The sequence below is a fragment of the Micromys minutus genome (assembly GCF_963924665.1).
Source record: "Micromys minutus genome assembly, chromosome: 16".
Classification (NCBI taxonomy): domain Eukaryota; kingdom Metazoa; phylum Chordata; class Mammalia; order Rodentia; family Muridae; genus Micromys; species Micromys minutus.
The window spans coordinates 48504725-48527906 of NC_137985.1; the positions used below are offsets into that span (position 1 = coordinate 48504725).

General features: G+C 44.1%; 1 protein-coding gene and 1 pseudogene across 2 annotated transcripts in view; both read right to left on the reverse strand.

Moving 5' to 3' along the window:
* The window catches only part of ARID3B (AT-rich interaction domain 3B), a 43366-nt gene extending 27524 nt beyond the window's left edge, over positions 1-15842 (reverse strand). Inside the window, exons 1-2 of the mRNA XM_080930353.1 lie at positions 15748-15842; positions 12739-13340 (exon numbers count right to left, since the gene is read on the reverse strand). Of these exons, the coding sequence (XP_080786479.1) occupies positions 12739-13269 (531 nt within the window). The 5' untranslated portion in view covers positions 13270-13340; positions 15748-15842. The remainder of the gene's footprint in view (positions 1-12738; positions 13341-15747) is intronic.
* A 3064-nt stretch (positions 15843-18906) lies between these two features.
* Positions 18907-22770, reverse strand: LOC308431248 (uncharacterized protein C3orf38 homolog; annotated as a pseudogene). The gene is made up of 2 exons: positions 22739-22770; positions 18907-20350 (listed from the first exon to the last, which is right to left on the reverse strand). The product of its transcript is annotated as an uncharacterized protein C3orf38 homolog (transcript).
* Positions 22771-23182: the final 412 nt, after the last annotated feature.

The window sequence follows — 23182 nt, forward strand, 5'->3', positions numbered from 1 at the left end:
TTTTATATTATCGAGACAAAGAGTTTCACTATGCAACCCTAGCTGGCCTAAAGCTTGTTATGTAGACCAGCCTAGCCTTGAACTCACAGAGATCTACCTGCCTCAGACTCCCAAGTGCTGAATTAAAAGTGTATACTACCATTAATTAAATTTTACAAATGACACTTTAGCGTTTATTTAAATAAAAAATTTTCCAGACTATTAGGTTATAAAAGCAGAGCACAAAATTATATATAAAATAATAACCCTATAGTAGGCATTTTCCTTTAAAATACAAAGGAAATACCACAAATGTTTATACTTATAGTTAAATTGTACAACTGTAGTTGATTGTTATCTTTTCTTTATAAATTTGTACATTTTCCATATTTCCTAAATGAGCTCAAATGACTCCTACAATTGTAGAGAAAAAAAAACAAACAAACGAAGTTATATAGACTGATTATTGAGACAGGTTCTTAAGCAGTCTAAGCTGTGGACCCAAGTATGTAGCTGAGGATGGCACTCAATTATTGACTCTCTATGCTCTGCAGAATTTAAGACACCACACCCCCAGTCTATTGGGTGCTGTGGATTGAACCCAAAACTTTGTGAGTCCTAGATAAGTGCTCCATTGCACTCCAGACCGTAAAGTTATTTTTAAAGCAATGAAACCTCTTCCCTGTTCTGTCTGCAACGAAGCAGAAAGGAGCACAGGCCTGTAAGCCAGACTTGATGGGGTTGCTGCCCAGCCTCTTCCTGGTGAGACCATATACAGGCCACTTCCCTCTTTCCTCATCTGCCATTAAAACACAACAAAAGAGATGATGGGAGATACTGGTCAATGAACTAGAGCCAGTCATTGTCAGAGGACAAAAGTTCTAGCTGTTAAAAACACAGAAAGGAAGAAAGAAAGGAAGGAAGAAAGAAAAACAAAACCACCTGTAAGAAAAGGTTAGTCTGATGTAGAAAAACTGACTTCAGTCAATTCTTAACAAAAGCTTTAGAAATTCTAGTCTAGGGGGCTGGAGGGATGGATGGCTCAGTGGTTAAGAGCACTGACTGCTCTTCCAGAAGTCCTGAGTTCAAATCCCAGCAACCACATGGTGGCTCACAACCATCTGGAATGGGATCCACTGCACTCTTCTGGTGTGTCTGAAGACAGCTGCAGTGTAGTTATATAAATAAATTAAAATCTTTAAAAATAAAGAAAGAAAGAAAGAATTCTAATCTACACCTCCTACACAGAGCTAAGCATAGAATCAGGAAACGAAGAGAAACAGGAGCAAGTGTTAAAGCTGAGGGCTAAGGAGCTTGCATAGCATGTACCAGAACCTAGGTTCAATCTTCAGTACTACAGAAGAAACAAGCAAGAAACCACACACACACACACACACACACACACACACACACATCTTCAGGACATTCACAGTAGCTACAGTATTGAGAAAAAAGCAAGTTGAAGCACAAAGCATAGGGTTCCGGTTTTTGTTAAAATATATGATTTAAAACTTCTGAAAAGCTATATAGACTTACCAAGCAACCACCCCAAAGTGACTTCTTCACACATTTTAAACTTCAAGTCAGTGTTACTTCCCACAAAGCTCTAACGCTTGCCTCTACTCCTATTGTCGCCCAACTAGTTTTTTAAACTTAGTTTTAATTATTACTTTTTAATGTATGGGGGGGGGGGGTTATGAGCCTTGTCTCCTTCCACTGCATGAGTCCTAGGGAGCTGGACTTCGGTCACCAGGCAACCAGCACCTCCGTTCCCAAGCTCACTTTCTCTTTCTGTGACCACCCCCCCCCCCCCCAGACAGGGTCTCGCCAGGCAGGTATCCTCAGTTGGCTTGGAACTCACTATTTAAAACAGATTAGTCTTTAATGCATAGAGATCTGCCTGCCTCTGCCTTTTGATGGCTGGGATTCAGAGTATGTGCTACCATGCTGGGGGTGGAGGGGGAAGAAAGGGCAGCTACAGTTCTTAACAGACTTCAAGTTGCAGGTCTAGGCGATGTCAAGAACCAGAACTGAATAACTACAGAAGCTGCTCTCCAGGTAGAGGCAGCACAGAACCTTGTGATCTTGCCAGAGCGCCCCCTGCAAGTCAGGCTCTCACTGGGCACAGACAGACACTTCTAAGCTGCTAAGCAGGAGCCTAGCAGAGGTGAAAACAAGACGCCCTTAAGTAGCCGCTCTTTTACAAATAAATCCCTAGGAAATGAGCTTACAAAGAAGACAGAGCAAAGAAGCACAACAGGAAATGAACAATTATACAAGTGAGGTCAGGACAAAGGAAAAAGACACACTGAGGAAAATCTTCCTGCTTCTTTTGTTCCGCTTGAAGCTCAGCAGGTACAGGTACTTGCTGTCCAGTCAGACAACCTAAGCTACGTGGTGGAAAGGGAGAAATGAATCCTACAAGTCGACCTCTGACTTCCACACGCACACCATGGCATGCACTTGTACATACATTCTAAATAAATACAATTTTTAAAATGCTTGTCATCTTAGCTCCTTGGGTGGCTAAGGCAAGAGCATGGCTCAAACCTGGGAGACGGGGACCAATCTAGGCAGCAGAGGGAGACCCAAAGCTCAAAAAAAAAAAAAAAATCCATAAAAGAATAGAAGTAGAAAGTACAATTCTAAGACCATGTAAGAGATAAAGAATGAATAAAGGCAACAATAAAATAAATGAAGACGGGATTGGAGAAAAACAAAAGAGGAGCATGTTTAAATCAAAATCAAAACCAGAGAGTGGGAACAGACCCATATGTGAGATCCATATGTGAGATTCAGGATATAGCTCAGGGGCACAGCACTTGCCTGGCATGCACAATACTCTGAACTTCATACAAAAAACTTAGAATATAAGAGATATATAAGTACTCAAATTAACAAATGCAATCTAACAGACACAGGTAACATCGTATCTATCAAGTAGCGAACACACATTGTTTTCAAGGACATCCATAGAAACTAATCATACATAAGATTAAGACAGAGAACACATTAAGTTTTAGAGACTCAAAAGCATACCAGTTTTCAGGGCGGGGGGAGTATTCCTAGTTTGGGTTCAATTCCCAGCACACAGAAACTGGGTACACGGATGCTGCCTGTGATCTTCAGCGAGTACAGGCAGAAGGGTCAACAGTTCCAAATCATGCTCATTGACACGGCAAGTTGCAGGCTAGCTTGTGATATGCAAGACCCTGTCACAACCAGCCAACCAATCACACTAGCTCTCCAACCTTAATCCAACTAAGCCATAGATTAATATTCTAAAAGATAAAACTCTCAGATATGGAAATAAAAACCACCTCATATAATCTCAAAGAAGCAATTACAACTGAAATTATAATATGTAATAATTTCCAGCAAGGGTGGAAATATAGTTAGTTCAGTGGTCCCAGGCTCAATCTTCAGTACCACAAAAACAGATCAATCAATCAATCAGTCACTAATAATGAAAATTTGTAGAACATAACAAAAGTAAGATAGACTCACCTAAAGTATTTATAGCCTAAGATGCATTTGTTAAATAACAGGAATGCTGGAGAATCTGTTCTAATTATGAGGGCTTAAAAGAGAACAGATTTGTGTTAGTAAAACTGACAGTGTAAGGAAGACCAGAAGATCATATATATCAACCTCAAGGAAAGGGCTGGTCAGTGGTTACCAGGGGCTGGCAGAGAAGGCGGAAGGAAACAGTAGAACACACGGGACTTCTCGGGAAGCAGAATTGCTCTGTATCATGGTAGATGCAGGCCATTGTTAAACCCATGGAATGTACAATAAAAATGTGTTTCAAAGGCTCAAGATGGCTCAGAGTAAAGGTGGTCACCACCAAGCCTAAAGACTAAGTTTGATTTTGACCCCTGGGACTCTACAGTGAGAGCACTCCACCAAGTGATGCCCTCTGACCTTCACTTACTAACCATGGGATGTGCACACTCAGAATACCCCACCCTGCACATAAAGTTATGCCATGAAATCTATTTTGTAATAATTTCTTTAAAAAGAACTACAGACTCAGTGATGATAATCTGTCAGTGTCATTTCCTTGATTATAGTAAATGTACACTCTGGTGAAAGACAGTGATGAAGAAGGACCGGGAGGAGGGATTATCACTGGACCTTCTGCTTACTTCTGCTATAAGAACTCTGAATAAATGATCTATTTCAAAACAAATGTGCAGCTGGCAGGATTGCCTCTGAGCTTGATGACCAAGTTTGGTGTTTAGAACACACACGATGGAAGGTAAGAACCAATTCTCACAGGCTGCCTTACAGTCTCCCCATATGCCTACTTCCCCAACACAGAAAATAATCTAATAATATATATATATATATATTTTTTTTTTAAAGGCTTAAAGTAACTGAGGCCAACACCGCCATCCTGCACCACACACAAAATGAAACCAGTGACATAAAAGCAGAGCAAATTAAAAGAAAGTAAAAGTACCGAAATATCAAGTGCCTATTGCCGTTACTATACTGTCTGCAGGAATACCAAAGTGCGCCTCTGCTCTGGGAGCTGACCATACAGTCCAGTGGTTCTCAACCTGTGGGTCTCGAATTGGAAGTCAAATGACTTTTCCACAGGGGTCTCATACCAGATATCCTGCATATCAGATTTTTACATAGCGAATCATAACAATAGCAAAATTATAGTTATGAAGTAGCAACAAAATAATTTTATGGTTGGGGGTAACCACAATATGAGGAACTATATTAAAGGGTCATGGCATAGGAAGGTTGAGAACTATTATTCTAGTCTAAGAAGTAGACATCAACCAAGAAGCCGACTCAAAGATGAAATATGTAAACTGTAATGTTCAGTGGCAGCACAGAGAGAACCTGATCCTGCACTGAGGGTGAGCACACATGGCTGAGTAAATGACAGTCATGATGGAGAACTGGGGAGACAAAGAGCCTCCTGGGCAAGGCTCCAGCAGAAGGACCAGCACAAGCAAAGGCCACCGTGCTAACAGTGACAAGAGAGATTACTAAAGTCAGGGCTGAAGCGGGTCTTAGATCATGCAGAGTCTGAATCCTACAGTTAGGACACCTGGCGGACGGGGAGGGGTTAAAACAGTGACCTGCCCTGACTTGGTGTTTAGAAGATCATACAGGCTGTGTGGAGTAAAGTGGGTGAGCACACTTGGATGAGGCAGGTGATGGTGGACAAGTGGCGGGATTCTAGATTTTGGGAAGAGAAGACTGATGAGCTTTGTAATGGGCTAGAAACAAGTAGCAACAGAGGCAGGTACGGAATAACCCAGCTCCCAGTGCCTAACAAGGCCATTGCTCTGAGAAAAAAAGTCAAAGAGAAAATGATTATTGGGGAGGGTTTTTACCACAACATGGGGAGTGCATACAGGAGGATCCAGAGTTGAGGGGCAGCCTCAGCTATAAAGCAAGCTGGTGAGCAACCTGGGTTACTTCAGACTTGAGTCCTATTCCTTAAAAATTTGCTTTTAGTTAGTTGTTGTCCATGTATTAAATTTGAGATGTGAGTAGGATGTCTGTCTGTCTGTCTGTCTGTCTACTTACCTACCTACCTATCTACCTATCTCGACTTATCTAGCTAGCTAGCTTGCTTGGTGTATCGAGACAGGATTTCTCTAACGCCCTGATTGTCCTGAAACATATTCTATACATCATGCCAGCCTCGAACTCAGAGATCCCCTGCCTCTGCCTCCCAAGTGCCGGGATTAAAGATATATGCGACCACCACCGGTTGTGAATGGGGTATGAATGGAAATGTTAAACAGGCAGTTGGGATTCTACACATTGGTCTCAGACAAGAAACACGTGTTCAGGTAACATATATTGGAAATCCGAATAAAAGAGCCCCCCTCCCCGAGGCTGACATGAGCAAAGGCTGATGTAAGCGAAGGCTTGGAGTGAGGCCTGGAGAACTAAGTGAAAAGAAAGATTACAGGGATAAAGAAAAATAAGCAGAAAGAACAGAATATTTTAAGGAGGGAATGGTTACTTCCATCCAGCCCTCTTCTTAAATATCAAATGAGGTCAGGGAAATGAGGACTAGGTAACAGGGAGGCCATTAGGAACCTTAGCAGAAATGAAAGGGCTGGGGATCCTGTGGAGTGCGTTGGCAAGGGGGATAAAATGAAAAGTAAGATGTCCAAGTCCTCTGAGAAACCACTACTGGGGACATGTATAGTCCAGGGCTTCTTTAAAAAGCAAACTCACATTCTCTTAACAATCACATGATATGTGGGATTTGAAGGCTACAGTATTTTTTTTTTTTAAGTTTGAGAAAAGATGTTTAATTGCAGAGAATGGTTCAGAAGACAGGACTTTAAAGAGTTGGAAAGCAGAAGGCTTCACAGAAGGAGCAAGCTCCTATAATTCTAGGAGAGGGCGGGACCTACAACACATGCTGAGCGTTAGTCTTTGAGGGCTGAGAACTAAAGGGTGACCACTTTGTACCACTCCACTTAGAAATGAAAACTCCCTATGCTAACATTGAAAGCACAGCTCAATACCATGGTTTGTGTTTCCATAAACTTGTGCTTGGCCACAGCTCTAGAAAACCGAAGGGGATTATCCTCAAGTAGTGACTAGAATTTACTGAGCATCTTCTCTACCAAGGCAATAAGGACTGAAAATTAGACCCTTAAGTAGCTAGGAATTAGTGACAAATCAATATAACGCTGGACATTACATGCATTTCGCAAACATCTTTCACATTTCTATTTTCCCTCTACCATGTAGCGTCTACAACCAACCGTAAGGATGGTGGGAGAGGACTACCGCCCCTCAGGGGCACACGTCTGCATGGATTGAGTACAGATGGTTAAAGTGCTTGTTGAAAGCACTGTGACAGACAAGTGACCCAGAGACACACTTCCTGCCTCTCACAATCAAATCTGCTAGTAAACTGCAGGTGTAAAGTATCCGCCTTAATCTTTGTGGGTTAATGTTTGGAAGGGCAACCAAGCTTCTTCATAATCTGCTTATAAATATCATAGATCATAAATATCACAGGGCTGGGCTGAAGAGCCAAATAAGAGACCTCAAGTTCTAGATCCCAGTCCTCTCTCAAGTATAGTGTATTCACTGTGATGACTAACAAAGGCCATCAAATGGACTCAAAATGGACACCAAAAATAGAATTAAGCCGGTGTGACAGCCCATGCCTTTAATCCCATCACTCAGAAGGCAGAGGCTGGTGGATCTCTGCAAGTTCCAGGTCACCCGAAGCTACAAAGTGAGAACTTGTCTCCAAATAAGTAAATGAGTAACTAAATAAGTAAATAAATTTTTAAAAAATGAAAAAAATAAGAAGCCAGGTGTGGTGATGGAGGTAGGTGGATTTCTGTGTTCAAGGCTACCCTGGTCTATAGAGTTCCAGAACAGCCAGGGCTACACACAGAGCAACCATGTCTTGAAAACAAAACAAAACAAAACAAAAATCAAAGAGAAGTAATACACAGAAAGACCTTGTTTCAAAAATTAAACAGAGTAAAGAAAAAAATAAGTAACCAAATGATAGCACAAAAGAAGAGAACTGAAGGCTATCAAAGTCCTCAGCAGCTAAGACAAGAAACCACTGACAGCAGGGTCTCAGCCCTTACACTTCCAGCCAGACAGTTCTTTGTTGGGAGTGGGCAAGGCTTGTCCAATAGTCTGTGGGAGGTTCAGCAGCATCCACATGGCTCTTCTCATTAGATGTTACTAGGAGCACTCCTGCTTCCAGATGCACCACAACATTTCTTGACACTGCTACATGTCTGTTGGAGCAGTAAGAAGATCAGCTCCTGCTGAGAGCCACTGATCTACACAGACTATCACTCCAGACACTGAGGGCCTGAAAACACACGACAGAGAAGCGGAGAAAGCCTACCACTTTTTCTTTCTAGGCAACAGTTTAAACAAGATTTTAAAAACTCCTCAAATTGTTTTGCATGAAGTACTTAGGAAGTACCAAGCACAGTAGGACTACTGATGGGTCCAGATACCAGAGAGACAGATCCTGGAGACCAGTTTGTCAGAGCATTAGAAGAAAAAGACAGATGTCTCACTTCAAGCTAATTACCTAGCAGGAACTAATCTCTATAATAAGACAAGACTAACTTTGACTTTTGTTTTTCAATCTATTTACTTATTTTCTGAGGCAGAGTGTGCCCTCAAGCTCAACTACAGCTAAGGATTATCTTGAAATTCTGATCTTTTTTACCTCCTAAATGCTGGACTGCAGAAATGTGTCACCAAGGGGACAATGTGTCACTGAGGATCAAGCTCAAGGTCTGTCTGAGCACTCTATCAACTGAATTGCACTAGAGCCCAATTTCCACTTCTGTGCCATTAACTGCCCACAAATTCAGTGATTTATTAAAACAAAACAAAAACTCTAAACCAAGTGCTTCTTCTCAAGTAAAACTCCTTTCTGTCCACCAGCAGACAGAGAACTGAATGGTCCTTCCTGCCTGCCTGCAGCTTTCTGCATCTATCCTGCAGAGGTCCAGTCGGAAGGAAGGCTGAAAATGCAGCCAACGGCTTCCGGTGTTAGGAGCTGGCAATCCCATGTTCTCATTAACGTGTAATGAGCAAAATTTAAGATGGGTTATGAATTTTTCAGTTGCAACTTTTCTGAAACAAGACTCTTCCATCCTAGAAGGCAACTCTAAACAAAACCTTGTACAGCACAGGGGGTTGAGGAGGGGAGGATCTCTATTGAGTGGGGGAAGCCTAGTAAATCTGTGCTCTGCACCAGCTGCCAATGCAAAGCCACACACAGTAACCAGAGTGCCTGGCAAAGTATGCAGAAAACCAGTCATACACTCTAGCCCCCACACGACTACCTAACGACCCCTCATCTTCCTGTTCTGTGGAAGGAAGCCTAGCTCCCTTAATGGGCTCAAGACAAAGCCTGTATTGCCCAAACACCCACTATCCAGGCATCAGAAGACCACCCCTAAAGGCAGAACCCCCATCCCCCCAAGTCGGCTGGGTGATCTCCTTTGAGAAAAGGGACACTCGGTTCTTTGTTGTCTTGTTTTACAATTATTTACTCTGCCCATAGTAATGTGGCCGTTTGAGAATGCTAGGTTCCACAGTGTTATCCATCTTCCCATCACCCTGGTGTCAGAATGAGCCAGGCCTTGAGAAGCAAATATTTTGCAAGACTTGCCTTTGGAAGAGATTCTATGAGGTAGTTTTGACTCTATATGCTATAAGAACAGAATTCCAGAAACAGAGGGTAAGTTACCACTCTCAAGGTTTTCAGTTTGCAAATGCCTGCCCAGCCCTCACTGACTTTTTGAGAATTCTCCACTATGGGGGGTGGTGGTGGTGATATGTAAATGAATATTTGAAAAATAATCTGGGGGGAGGGGGGATGGGAAAGGGGATAACATTTGAAATGTAAATACATAAAATATCTAATAAAAAATGAAAAAAAAGAAAGAAAAGAATGTGTTTCAGAGTATTTGCATCACAGAGCAGACTAGGCAGGGTAGGAGGAGTTTCATTACACACCATTTCCAACCCTACCCTGAGATAGCTGCAGCACCACTGCTAGACATCCCTCCCTGAGGGAGCCTATATACTGTTTACAATAAAAGATACTGTAACTCATTAACAATTAAGATCTTGTGTCAACTGGAAAAGGTCTCTGAGTTGTTGCTGGAGCAAGTGCCACTTAACTTCTCTCCGAAAGGTAGAGCAAAAGGCAGAGGAATGAAAATGGTCTCGGGGCTAATGGTTTTCACAGGCTCTCCCTCAAAGCTGCACATTTTGTCTTCTGTCCAAAGCATAGCTAAAAGCGTTCAAAAAAAGAATCTCAAGCACTTTACTTAGTCTTTTAAAAACATGTCTAAGGATTGGTAAAGGTACCTGCCACTGCGCCTGCTAACCTGAGCTTGATCCCAGCAGACGGAACTAATGATTCCTCTGTTCTCTGACCTCTCCATGAGCATTGTGGCACTTGTGTGTGTGTGTGTGTGCTCGAGTGCGCATGTGTGTTAATTAATTCAAGCAACGTTAAAACAAGGGAGGAGTATGGAAAAAAATGACTCATCTGGTAAAGGCACCTGCCACTAAGCAGCCTGGGTTATCCCTGAGCCCCACAGTGTGTAAAGAGAGAACTGATTCCAACCCGTCTTCCTCTGACCACCATATAGCACCATGGCGTGTGTGTGTGTGTGTGTGTGTGTGTGTATGCCCATGTACACACTCGTACACATACACACACACACGCACAACCAGAATGTAGTAAAAATTTAGCACTTACACAAAGCAGCAACAAAAACAAGCAAAAGAGAAGCTCGAAGACCAAACTGAAAAACTAAATCTACAAGAGAAACAAGAAAAGGCCATCAAAGGCTGTAAGAAATTGTTACCCACTGTCTTACCTTCTGTCCCAACAGAGTTCTCTATATTCAGAAGGAAGGTAAATATAGATGGAAACATTAGGCCTTAGCTACTCTGGCATTTGTGAAAACATTTTTGGCAGGTGTTTTGCCAAACAGTCTATATTTAGTATGTATGCCTCAGAAACCTAAAGGAACTCAAAGCGTTTGAGCTGCCAACAGCCAGCCTCCAGAGCACTGACTGAACTGTGCAGCCGTGGGGCAGCTGCCATACAGAACGCAAGGCCGGGCGCCCTGCCACAGCGTACACGTGTGCACACACACGCCAGTCCTGAAGAGTCTCTTTTTTTCAAAGCTCTAATGGCTTGACCTCAACACCTGCTGCACTTCCTGAAGACAGACAGGCTCTGGAGCTCCACTTGTTCCTCACACACACGCTGCACTTTCTAGGAATGACCCCACACACAGAGGCTGGCCAGCTGCCAAGGCGGGGGCAGCAGCAGCCTCGGGCCTGAACTTTCCCAGCGCTGTCAGGGCGGTTCCCACTACAAGCTGACTCAGCGGCCACCATGGAACTGTGCCAACCACACAGCAGTCCAGGGGCTGCCGGCAACTCACAGATGTTTTACTAAACCAAAGAAATCAGCCAGCAGGCAGATCTGGGCTGGTGGCCAGGGTGCTGCTGTCGTGGAAGCTGGGATTCTGGTTCTAGTCTTAGCTCTCCCAGTACCTTTTCACTTCAGAGGTATGCATCTTATGATGCGGATAAGGCAGGCAAACAGTTGCACAAAACAACTCCAAGAGCACACCCGCCACGTGCTCGGCACCAGATAGGCATTCACGTGGCTCACTCTCTTAAAAACAGTAGTGTTTTTAACTTTGTACCTCAGGATGGCCTCGTACTTACTCTGTACCCCTGGATGGCCTCAAACTCATGATAACTGTCTCAGCCTTACAAATCTGGAGTTTACAAATATAAGCCATACTTAGTTTCATTATTTTCAACCTACAGTTGAGAAAACACAAGCTCAGAACAATTTAGATCCTTAAAAAGACATGGGTGGGATGGGGTCAGAACCTACTGCAGACACTGCCATTATAAAACTCAGATAAACTCCACAGGCCCCTTGAGAAAACAATGCCTGATTTTTCAGCCTCCAAAAGATCTTTTTAGTTAGAAGTTCCCAGGTGCCCTTTTGTGAGCCACAGCTCTTTACTAAGTAGCACCTCTGGACCACACTGTGAACATGTGTGCTCAGAATAATATCTGGGTACTAAGGACCTTATCATGAATGTCCTGTCTAAAGTGCCAACAAGTCACCCCGGAACAACTTGTCATTACTCTCATACTTTGAATAGTGAAAAACTGCAGTGTAGGTCACAAAGAAACTATGAAGAGAATGACTTGATTGAGAAGATTCCCTAGGCTCCACCCTCCAAAATGAATCATTACTAGGACTCCACTGTCGGCCTATATAAAAAGAAAAAGCCCTCGTCCCTGGCACCTCTAGCCCCACCCTCCCAAAGAAACAAGTAAACTCCCCACACTTGACTCTGATATGCAGTCTGGTTTGGAACTAATTTCATCTTTCATTAGGTAAAAAGGGAATTCTGGAGTCTCCCTTCCCTCTTTCTAATCAAATAATATAAAGATAAAATAAAATCAAGTCTATAAGGCTCTTGAGAAATACACATAAGTGCTTTTAAGCAGTTATCTTCAACTTCAAGACAACCAAAGATCATGATTCTGGGTTTGCTTGGAGTTAAAAAACTCTTAGAGAAAATCGTTCTACATTCCCACTAGAAAACTAATTAGAACCATGAACTTCGTTATTTAAATTCTTTTAGACTAGGTCTCACTATAAAGCCCTGACTGGCCTGGAACTCACAGAGATCTGTTTGCCTCTGCCTCCTGAGTACTGAGATTAAAAATGTATACCACCACATCCAACTCTTTTATTTTTTTATTTAATTAGTACTATTATTATCCTTGTTATCATCTTCTGGTTTTTGGTAACAGGGTTCACTCTAACTCATGGTGAGCCTCTTCTTCCTTCACCTCCTGAATGCTGGAATTACGGGAATTATTTCATTCTAATAAAACCCAGTTACCACCTCATTCTTCCTTTAAAGAAACAGAGGAGAGAGTCTTTAACAGGAAACTGGAACAGACTACATTAACTTATACACTCCACTGCTTTCATGAAAAGGAACCATTAACTTTCTGTGCTCCTAGAAATGAATGTAGAGCCTCACACTGTCATGGAGCAAATGCTGAGAAAAACTTCATTTTTTTTTTCACATTTAGGTCGGTGACGTGGGGTGAGAAGGCACCGTTTCAGTTCGTACTCATCCTGCACCCTCGTTAGCTGACCTCTAGGCAGAACAAATGGGTTCTCACAGCAGAAAGACTGACCTGCTTAAGCTGCTCATCCAGATTCCAGCTCGGCTGCCCAGCTGTGGGTACAGAAGGTGGGGCCTTGGGAGCATCTTTGGTATGGTCTTCTTTAGTTTGCTGTCCCTGTGGTGGGAGTCCAGGTGCTGAGAGCAGACTGGACATGGGTGCTGCTCGGGGTTCTTGGCGAGTTGCTTTTTGCATGTGGAAATATTTGGAAGCAGCCTGGGCCTCTTTTTCAGCCACCTCTGCAACATCATCATCTCCATCTTCGTCTTCCAGACCTCCTTCCTCTTCCTCAGGGTCCGAGTTCACGTTGCTCTGTTCAGACACTCGAGCCACCGGTGTGGCTGGTAGAACTCTGGCTAAGGGACCCAGAACAGGACTACCGGAAGGTCTCCCCGGTGTGACAGAAAGGAGAGCAGGCTGCGTGCCTAGATTTGGAGCATACAGGAACTGTGCTTCTCTCGTCTGAGGTCCCTGCTTCTCTCTGGTATCCATCTGTAGCGGAGCCTGCTGAGGCTGCTTTGGCTGCTGCTGCAGAGGCTCCATTACTGTCTCAGGCTTCACCCACAGACTGGCATGGCTCTCACCCTGGGCACAGCCCAGCAGGCACACTGGGTCTATATTTTAAGTGAGTAACCAGAACCACAAGGGAGGAAGAGGAGGGGGAAAAATACTATGTAAAACAAGTACAAAAGATTTTCTTTTCTCCAGTAAAGTTCTGAATACTAAATGTTCCCAAAGCTGACTTTCAGGATGAGTAAGGCACAAGGGTTTGGAGGGTGGGGAGGGAAAGTTATAAAGAGAACAGGACCTACGAGGGGAAGCGGGTGTGTGCAAGTCTCTGTAGCGGCAGACTTAAGCTTTTTTTTTTCAATGAAGAAAATCCAGAAGATAAATTTAAGTCTGCTAATAACTGAGTTCCCCTCTCTTACTCTCTACACCATTAAGCATTTCACCCCCTGACTTGCCCCGTACAAGGGTCTGATCTGTGAAACTGGCAATAACTATAAAATCGAAGTTAACAAAGGCACGGAATGGCCCGAATGCAAAGGGAAGAATATGGCTTATCTTTCCCGGGCCCTCTGGAGAAGATTACTACTCAGGGTAGACAGAGTCATAGCAGGCAGACAGAATGACTCTTCTGATGGAAAAAGCAAGACCAAGCAAAGCGCTCTCGGTTTAAACTTCACAAATTTCCCAGATCAAATTGCAGGGCAGCTTGTTGAGTGGACATTATAGCCTCCAAAAGAATCTGGTTTCAACAACATGAAAGAAAGAAACACGCCAGGAGGAGGCTAGGCTCAAATTGCAAGCTTCACTCAAAAACAAACAGGGGGGGGGGTGGGAATTCCTCTGGAGATTTGAAAGTTAATTAATTTGAAACAGGTACCAATATTGTCTAAACAAGTCAATGTTTCTTTCTTTTTTTTTTAATAAACCACAAATAAATCTCCTCACATCCTCTTTCTTTCTGATTCACTTCTATATTTATTCTGTGAGTACAGTTAAGAAAAGGCTTCCAGTCCCAAAGTATCCTGGGGGCAGGTTTATCTGCATTCTTACCCATCTGTCTCCAAACACAAATCCCTTTCACACTTTGTACCTCTAACCCTTCCCAGGCTCCCCCTTCAACACACCACTTAAGTTATATCTTCTCACAAGTCTCCCTCAGAGCAAATTTTAGGGTGAAGAGGACTGGCAACAGGGTGTGTAATTCTGTTGCCACATGAAAGGGGAAGTTTCACTGTGCAGGTTGGGACTTGATATTTGCATTGTCTCAGTGTTTTAGGACTGAGTTGGAAGATGGGAAAATGAAACCTTTAACCATCTTCAAAAATTCATGGGGGACGTAATCTCTAACAAGACCAAAAAAAAAAAAAATGGCTTTGATTTATAAATTTTTACATGTTTAAGGAGTACAATTTTTAAAGCCAGGGGGTAAAGTTCATAAAACAACCACAGCCATGCTAGACAAATCTCATTTTGTTTCTTATAAGCACTTGGTTGTAGCTTTCATAAGAGGATAAAAGATTCAAATTCCAATTCGCCTCCTACTGCCCTTCCTTCCTCTTAGCAGTTTGGAAAGTATAAGTTATGCCTGTTTTAATAAAGCAATACTATCTTTCGGCTTTAGTTCTTACACTGAAAGGAAGCCTGAAAGTTCGCATTAGTGTTCGTTAAAATAAACACCACTTCGGGGTCAAAAAATACCAAAATAGCGCACACAAAAGAGTAACAAGCAATTCAATGGTCATTTAGAATTGTTCGTATTATCATTAAAGTCAAACAACACAACTGGAATATTTCAACCAACTCCAGCCAGTCATTGTACAACTGCTTCTGGTCCGGTTGGCACCATCTCGGTAGGCTGTCCTCAGCAGGGGAGGGGGTGTCCGAGAGCGTCTTTATTAAGACAGAGGTGACTCCGTTTTACAACTCAATTGGCACATTCTCCCGCACAGCGTCCATCTCATCCCAATCCCTAAGCAGCCAAAGATTCAAACAATACTAACATCTAGAGAATTTACGTCTCAGAAATCTAAAGCACTTCATCTCTCCATCCCTCGCTCATGTTCTCTAAACTTCCCGGACCTCCAAACCGAGAGCAACGGACTGCTTGCCGCTTGAGCCCGGCCTTGCTGACCATTTCCCTTACCTTCGTTTCTAGCTGCTCTGTCCCCGACCCCCTTCGAGCCCCTTTTTCCTTTCTTTACCTCCCACCCAACGGAGCCCTATCACTCTTACTCCACCAATCTCCCGGCTCTTCTCCAATCACCCCATCTAAGCTCGCTCTGCAGTTGCCCGGGGGTTCCCTTACCTTTCCCATCTCTTTATCTCAAACCACTCCTCTGGGCACGGGGAGGACTGGGCTCCTCCCGGTGCTCTCACTTTTTCTCAGCGGACCCCGGCTTCACTGGCCCGCGTTCCCCCTACACACCTGCCTCGGCTCCCATTTCGGTCCCCTCCACCTGCCACAGCCCCACTCCCGCCGCGGCGGAAAGAACCTGGACCTGCGCCGCTCACCTATGTGCAGCGTTCCGGGCTCGCGGGTAGGGAGGAGGCAGCCGCTCAGACCCCAGCGGAGCAGCTGAGCCTCCGACTCCGCCGCAGCTGGGGGCCACAGCCGGGGCGGGGCCCGCACCGGAAGCGGTGCAGCGGTACTCGGCCGTCAGCCCCGGGCGGGGGAGGGGCATGTAGGGGCGGGGCCTCACGAGAGGAGGCGTGGCCAGATGCCGGAAGCAGCTAAAAAGGGAACGAAGTGGGGGTAGGTGGGTAGTGCAAGGCGGAAGTGGCTCCTAAAGACCGCCCTCTGGTTGAAGCTGTGGGCGGAAGCTATTTAAAGCGGGCGGAGGCTTCAGCCAATGGGAGAGCACAGACACAGAAGAGTTCCGGTGTGAGGGCTTTCGCGGGGAGTTGAAAAGAGCAGGGCTGACTACAATACGGTTTTCTGGCTTCCGTAATTGCGACTTGCTTGCATTAAGTGAAAGAAAGGAGTAAATAGTGTTATTTTTCAGCCAGTTTTCATCAAGCATTCCCGCTTTTTATTAGTTTCTTGGGTTAATATTTTTTGTCTCCAGGTTCTAAAGGTAGGAGATGAATCCTGGCACTGCCTAATAAAACAACAACAAAACAACCTTGCTTTCTGAGATTCTTGACCCTGGGAAACATCTTTCAATGTATGCATTCACCTCCTTGTTTTAACTTTCTCCCTACCAACCATCGTCCTTGAATTAGTTTTGGGTCTTGAACTAATCCCAGCCAAAACCTAGACCTTATTGCCAAGTTTGTCTGACTGTCTTGTCTTGTTCTCACTTCTTTTTTGATAAAAGGTAGCTCACCTATTTAGCAAGAGTAGTTGACCTTCAAGCTTCAGAAATCCTGTCTCTATATCCGAAATGCTAGGATTGCAGTGTGCACCACATATGACTTTTTATTTAGGAGTTAGATATCCAAATTTAGACTCTTATTCTTTGGTTCCAAGCTTCTAACTCACTAATCCATCTCAGTTCCTGATGAAGACATTTATGTTTTTAGTTACTTTTAAAAAAGTGTGTGTGAGGGCACTATGCCATTTCCTCCCTCCTTGCTCAAGAATTGTAACATAATTCTTCCTCAACTTCATCAGAAACTCCAATCTGCTGAAAGCCTCAACATTATCTCTTGCATGTTAACCTCCTCTACTTCTTGTCCAATGGTTCAATGGCACATCATTACAACCCCAATCTTTCAACCCCACCCTAATGTTCCTTTTCCTCAACTAAGACCTCTAGAGACACAGAAGAGACTGACATAATTTTCATTCTTGTATCTTGTCATAGAAAATGATTGAACAGACAAACAGTAAATTGGCCACTTAAGATGAATTCAAGCAGTGGCTTCAAAGTTCATTCTTCTGCTCAGTGTGATCCTCACTATCTCTGACTCTGTATTCACATATCACTTCCCCTGATCACCTTACCATATAAGTAACAGAAAATGTAGAATACCCTGAAATCTAGAAATCTACTCTCATGTGTTCCCATCCTGTCTTTCCCTTTCTTAATTTATGCAATCAAAAACACCAAATTACTCGTACATGCCTGGCCAGGCCCTCAGTTGAGCATTTGTTGATCAGCAGATAAAACTCATTTCCTGCCTTCGGTGATCTTCACTGGTTCTGGAGAAAGAAAGCAAAATACATAGTGTCGATAAGAGCAATGCAGAACAAAGCCAAGTAAAGATTAAACAATGGTGTCAGGCAGCTTCTATTTTTAGAGGCTGGAGAAGAGCTCATTGATAAGGGGCTCTGAAGCCGAAATGGGACTGACTTGATAAGGGTGAGCCGCATCTAGTGGATATCTAAAGAAAAAAATGTTTGAGAGGAGGAGACAGCACATTTGAATGCTCTGAGGTAAGAACAGAACTCATTTGACAGGTTAATAGGAAGGGAGATACTAAGAATAACAAGGAGACACAAACTCATAGCAGACAGACTTTTATGGCTGAGTGAGAGGTAGGTAGTACAGATTCCATAAGGAAGTGCCTGTAGACTACTGTAGACTATAAAGACAGTTTTACCAGTCTCTACTAACACCAGTGGAAAGTTTTGAGCCAAAAGGTCACTTGCTCTTGTTTCTGTCTCTAAAAGAACCATTACAGCTGTGGCATGGAGAATTGAGTATAAGGCTGAAGAGAGAGAAAAAATAAAAGTAGTCATCCTGAAGGAGGACAATGGTGTCTTGAAGTAGATGATGTCTTTAGAGGTGGTGAGAAGTCAGATTTCAGGTCTGTTTTGAAGGTGAAGCTGCTGGGATTTGCTGGTATTCTGCTTGTATAGGTTAGAGGACAGCCAAAAAAAGATAGTAGTTTTGGAACCCAACTAACTAACTGGTAGAATTGTACCTGGAGGATGTTATGAGACCAATGATTAGCAAGAAAAAGGAATGCCTAATTGTTATTTATAACAACTTGGAGTTAGATATTACAACAGAATAAGGACATTTTGTTGAGCAAAACAAGTCAGTCACAAAATTACACTCTTGAAACTCGAAAAATCTGAAGGGGTGATTAAAAAGGGTAGCAAAAAAGAAAACTTTTTAGTTGTTGGGGCTTACATTTTAATCGGGGGGTATCATATGCATGGAGGACAGAAAGAGGAGCCTGGATGTGCTGTCCTATCTTTCTCTGCCTCATTTCCTTGATACCGGGTTCCTCACTGAATCTGGAAGTAGGCTGGTGACCAGCAAGCCTCAGAGATCCTCCTGCCTCAGCACCGCCAGAGCAGTGGGGTTTTATGAATTTAAACTCCAGGCCTCGTGCTTGCACAGCTCATAAAGCCATCTCCGGTCTGAAGTTTACTTTGTTTTGTTTTCTACTTCTTCTTTTTCTTTCTTCAAAGCCAATTTTTAAATATTTGTTTATTTTATTTATATGAGTACACTGTAGCTGTCTTCAGAAATGGTTGTGAGCCACCATGTGGTTGCTGGGATATGAGCTCAGGACCTCCGGAAGAGCAGTCAGTGCTCTTAACCACTGAGCCATCTCTCCAGCCCCCAAACCAAGTGTTTTTAAATAGTCTTAAGTTCCTCTTTGTGTGTGTGTGTGTGTGTGTGTGTGTGTGTGTGTTGAAAATAGCATTTATTGCCCAAAATAATTCAGAATAGTGCAGGTTTTGAGATATTTGCTTAGACTAGAACAGGTAATTTGAAAAAGAAGTTTCAAAGGGACAGCTAAGTTTTTCTTCCTGGGCTAAATTCTTGGACTTTTTGAACAAGTCTGATACTTGTATCTTACAGTATTAAGACTTTTTATACTAAACATCTTTAAAATGCTGTTTTCTTTTGGCAGCACTTTAATGAGATGCATTTATAAAAGATAATTAATATTAACCTCTGCCACCTAGAAGTGCAGAGATTAGTAGGCTAGCCACTAAATAAAACGAAAATATTACCTAAAGTTTCTAAGGCACACAGGCATCTACAACATCTAATGTGGGATTTATTTAGTGGACCGCAATAAGTTCACAGAACATTCGCTGTAACTCAAGTAGAAATAGCAAGTGTTCACAGTAGTCTGTAGACCAAGAAGGTATTTCAGCTAAAACATGTCAATTCTCACGTCTGCGGTGGCTTAGAGACGGTCAGTGTTGTGTTGGTGTAGCTTCTCCAGGCTGAGGCACAGCGCTCAGTGCTTTAGAGGGTTAGGCAAATCCATTTCCCTTTTGTTCAACAATGTTTCATCTCCACTACATAAAGCCTGGTCTCCAGTCCCACTATCCAATATCTGCCTTACACTGGGTCTTACTTCGGGGCTATTACACACAGTAAATATGTTATAAAAGATCTCCACATCACTCTGTTCAAATGTTACAGATGGCTTCAGTGATGATCCAAGAGGAAGAGAACTTCCTCTAGCGAGTCTCAGGTTGATAAATTTGATTTTCCAAGTATTTTCCACAAAAGAGCTATGGATAAGTCCAAAAATTTGTTCAAATATGCCCAAACAAGAATTTCCTCAGTGGACAGTCCCTGCAACTTCAACCATAACTAATCCATGAGGAGAAGATGCATATTTTAGTCCTTGAGAATCAAGGTTGGGACTGAGAAGAAGAAATTCCTCTTTCACTAATGAGAGCAAGCGAAGGCTCACAATCTCTGCTCCATGGTGGTCCGTCATGTCCTGTTCTGAGGTGTTATAATAAAACCTAAGCTTGACATCATGTCAGAAATGCTGTGGGCCCCATTCATCTTGAGGTGGTCCCAGAAAAGGTTCTGAGAATTAAGAAGTTTAAAGAACCAGTGACAGAATTCTTCTCCTAAGTGAAGAAAATCAGCCTTTCCAGCTTCTTTATCTTCCTTTGCCTGCTGATCAAAGAGCTGGATGTCCTACATCTTTGTAACTGGCTCTGCTGCCTCCTTCACTTTTGGTGACTGTTTTTCCCAGCAACCTTTTGCATACTGAGTAAGATTGTGTTTTTCAGTAGTTGGAGGTACGACCACCCCTTATGTTGCCAAATACTTAAATATGACTTCTCAGTGGACTTTTCCGTGCCTCAGAAGTTCTTCTACATTTTGGCTATACACTAACTAATATTGCGCAAATAGCATCTTGGCGGTCCACAGGCTGCACCAGGCGGTTGGTGACGGTGCTGAGTAGGTCTCAGCAGTCCTCCAACTCTAAGTGGCTGAGTCCTGACATCTTGCCTCCAGAAAAGGAGAGGACAATGCCACCAATGTCGCCCTCATGGCCCAAGGGCCAGCCAGTGAGTGCCTTGGCCAAGTTCTCCTTAACTCTCAGAAATCTCCCTTTAGCCTCTTCCAATAGTGGATCTTTCAATATTTAAGCAAATCAGTGTTTCACCCACTTAGCATGTTTTGTTTTGTTTTGTTTTCTTGTGGATTGAACCAGCATACTGGCTGGGCAAACAATTTGCTTCTAAGCTTTATTTCCAGTCTCTTACTCTGTTTCGATTACTACCACAGAATACTTGAGGCTAGGGCTTTAAAGTGCTTGGTACACAAGCAGAACCTTAGATCCACGTCCAGAACCCTCGGGGAGTGAGGGTGGAGGAGAGGCTGGGTACAGTGGTGTGTGCCTGTAATCACAGCGCTGAGGAGGAGCGATGGGTAGGTAGATCCTGGGGCCTGTAGGCCAGCACACCTAGCCAAATTTTGGTCCCAGGCCAGTGAGAGAGTCTAGGTACAAAAACAAGATGGAAAGCAAATAGGACAAAATATACCTGAGGTTGTCTTCTGACTGCTACACATATTTGTGTACTCACACATGTGAAGTCGTCCTAAGATTGACAGACCCTATCTGGGGCTTTCCTGTTTCATTATCCTGTGGCAGAAAGAACAAAAAAGCAAGAAGGGCACAAACTTGGTTCTGTAAGAAGTCTACCTATTCTCTTCGTGCAATAACATTAATCTGCTCACAGAGGCAGAGCCATCATCATCAGATAGCCTCGCCTACTAACACGATTGCACCGATCATTGACGTCCAGTTCCTGAACTTACAGGAATGCACTCAAAGCACTGTGTCCATATTTGTCTTAGTCAGGGTTTCTATTCCTGCACAAACATCATGACCAAGAAGCAAGTTGGGGAGGAAAGGGTTTATTCAGCTTACACTTCCACATTGCTGTTCATCACCAGAGGAAGTCAGGACTGGAACTCAAGCAGGTCAGGAAGCAGGAGCTGATGCAGAGGCCATGGAGAAATGTTACTGGCTTGCTTCCCCTGGCTTGCTCAGCCTGCTTTCTTATAGAACCCAGGTCTACCAGCCCAGGAATGGCTCCACCCACAATGGGCTGGGCCAGGGATGGCACCACCCACAATGGGCTGGGCCCTCCCCCATTGATCACTAATTGAGAAAATGCCTTACAGCTGGATCTCATGGAGGCATTTCCCCAACTGAGGCTCCTTTCTCTGTGATAACTCCAGCTTGTGTCAAGTTGACACAAAACCAGCCAGTACAATATTTTTCTTGAAAAAAAAAAAAAAGCCTTTCTCTTAACCCAATACTCGGTGATTAAAGCATTATTTTTCACTACTCTTCCTGTTGAAACTTAGAAGTATTCTCCCCTGGAAATGGGCAAAGAAATAGCTTGTTGGTGGTGTGGTTGATCCTAGTTTGATGCCTGGCTTGGTGGCCAAAACTGTTTTATGCCTAGGAATCATAAAAATCAAACCAAATCCAGGTAGTTCAGCATGGGAGGAGGAAGACAGACAGAGACTTGTGTTCAGTCATGCCACATGGTGTGGGTGGGGAAAGCCATCCACAGGCCTGGCCTCCGCCCCATGGCACAGGTGAACCAGAGACACAGAGCCCTGTCTACCACCACATAGCATATCCCAGCAGAGACCTCTGGACCACCATGCCACCCACGGACCTGCCCTCCAGCCATGACATACACAGACAGGCCATAGACACTCCATGCCACTCACGGAGAATGGAGGGTGTCACCCCAGCCATGTGACCAGCCTGCAGTGCGAGCCACCACAGTGTTCATTTGGTGACGATCAAAAGGGAGAGAAAGAAAAGTGGAGCAGTTTGAGCATTATGTAGAGAGATGGAAACTGGAGACTCGAGGGTGGAGAGGAGGAGCTTATTGTGAGTGGCCAGCCCTGCCACCTAGGGCCATGTTGAGGCTCCAGCTTCAGCTGTCACTGAGGGCCAAGTCTAAGTCCAAGGCTACGCAGCGGCAGGGGTAGGTGTTCGTGTCTGTGACTCATATTACCACTAGACAACATGAGGACGTCCCTGGTCGGGGGTATGGATATCCATCACCAGCTACAGTGCTCTGGAGACCTGGCCCACCTCTCACTGGGGAGTAGTAGCGCTCAGAAAAGTGGGCGTGGGCCTTGCTCAGGCAGGAGCTGGCCCTGAGTGTGAGTGAGCTGACTGCACCACTCACCTGCCTTCGGTGGCACAGTGGCCCTGGTCACACAGGTGCACAGGAGATTTGGCCCTGCCATTTATGTGCTGTGAGGTGCTATGGGGGTGGGGCGGGGTAGGGTGAGATGATGATGCTCACCTGTGGTACTCAGGAGCTGGTCTCAAGGGCATGAAGGCAGGAGAGTTATCCCTGCCCCTCACTAGCAGAAGCACTCAGGAGAGTGCTTGCACCTCACACAGGGAACACAGTAGAGGTGGTCTTGGTGGCAAAGGCACTGCTAGCCAGCCCAGAGGGTGTGAGAGTAGGAACGCTGTCTTAGCCCCTTTCGGGCTGTAGCACTTCGAAGGGCCTCCTCAGGTGAGGGCCTCCTGCTGATGGCAGTACTGGGTGGCCTATCTGGAACAATGCTGGGGATGAGGATAAAGGACACCTGGTAGGCTGATCAGCTCAGCTGCCACTCAGGCCCAGATCCAGGCCTATGAGTTGGCATGCTCCAAAGTATATATTATCTGCTGAGGTCTGTCCACCCAGCACAGCTGTAGCCATTTTGTCCCATGCCTGCCAGCTATTTCATATGGTTGC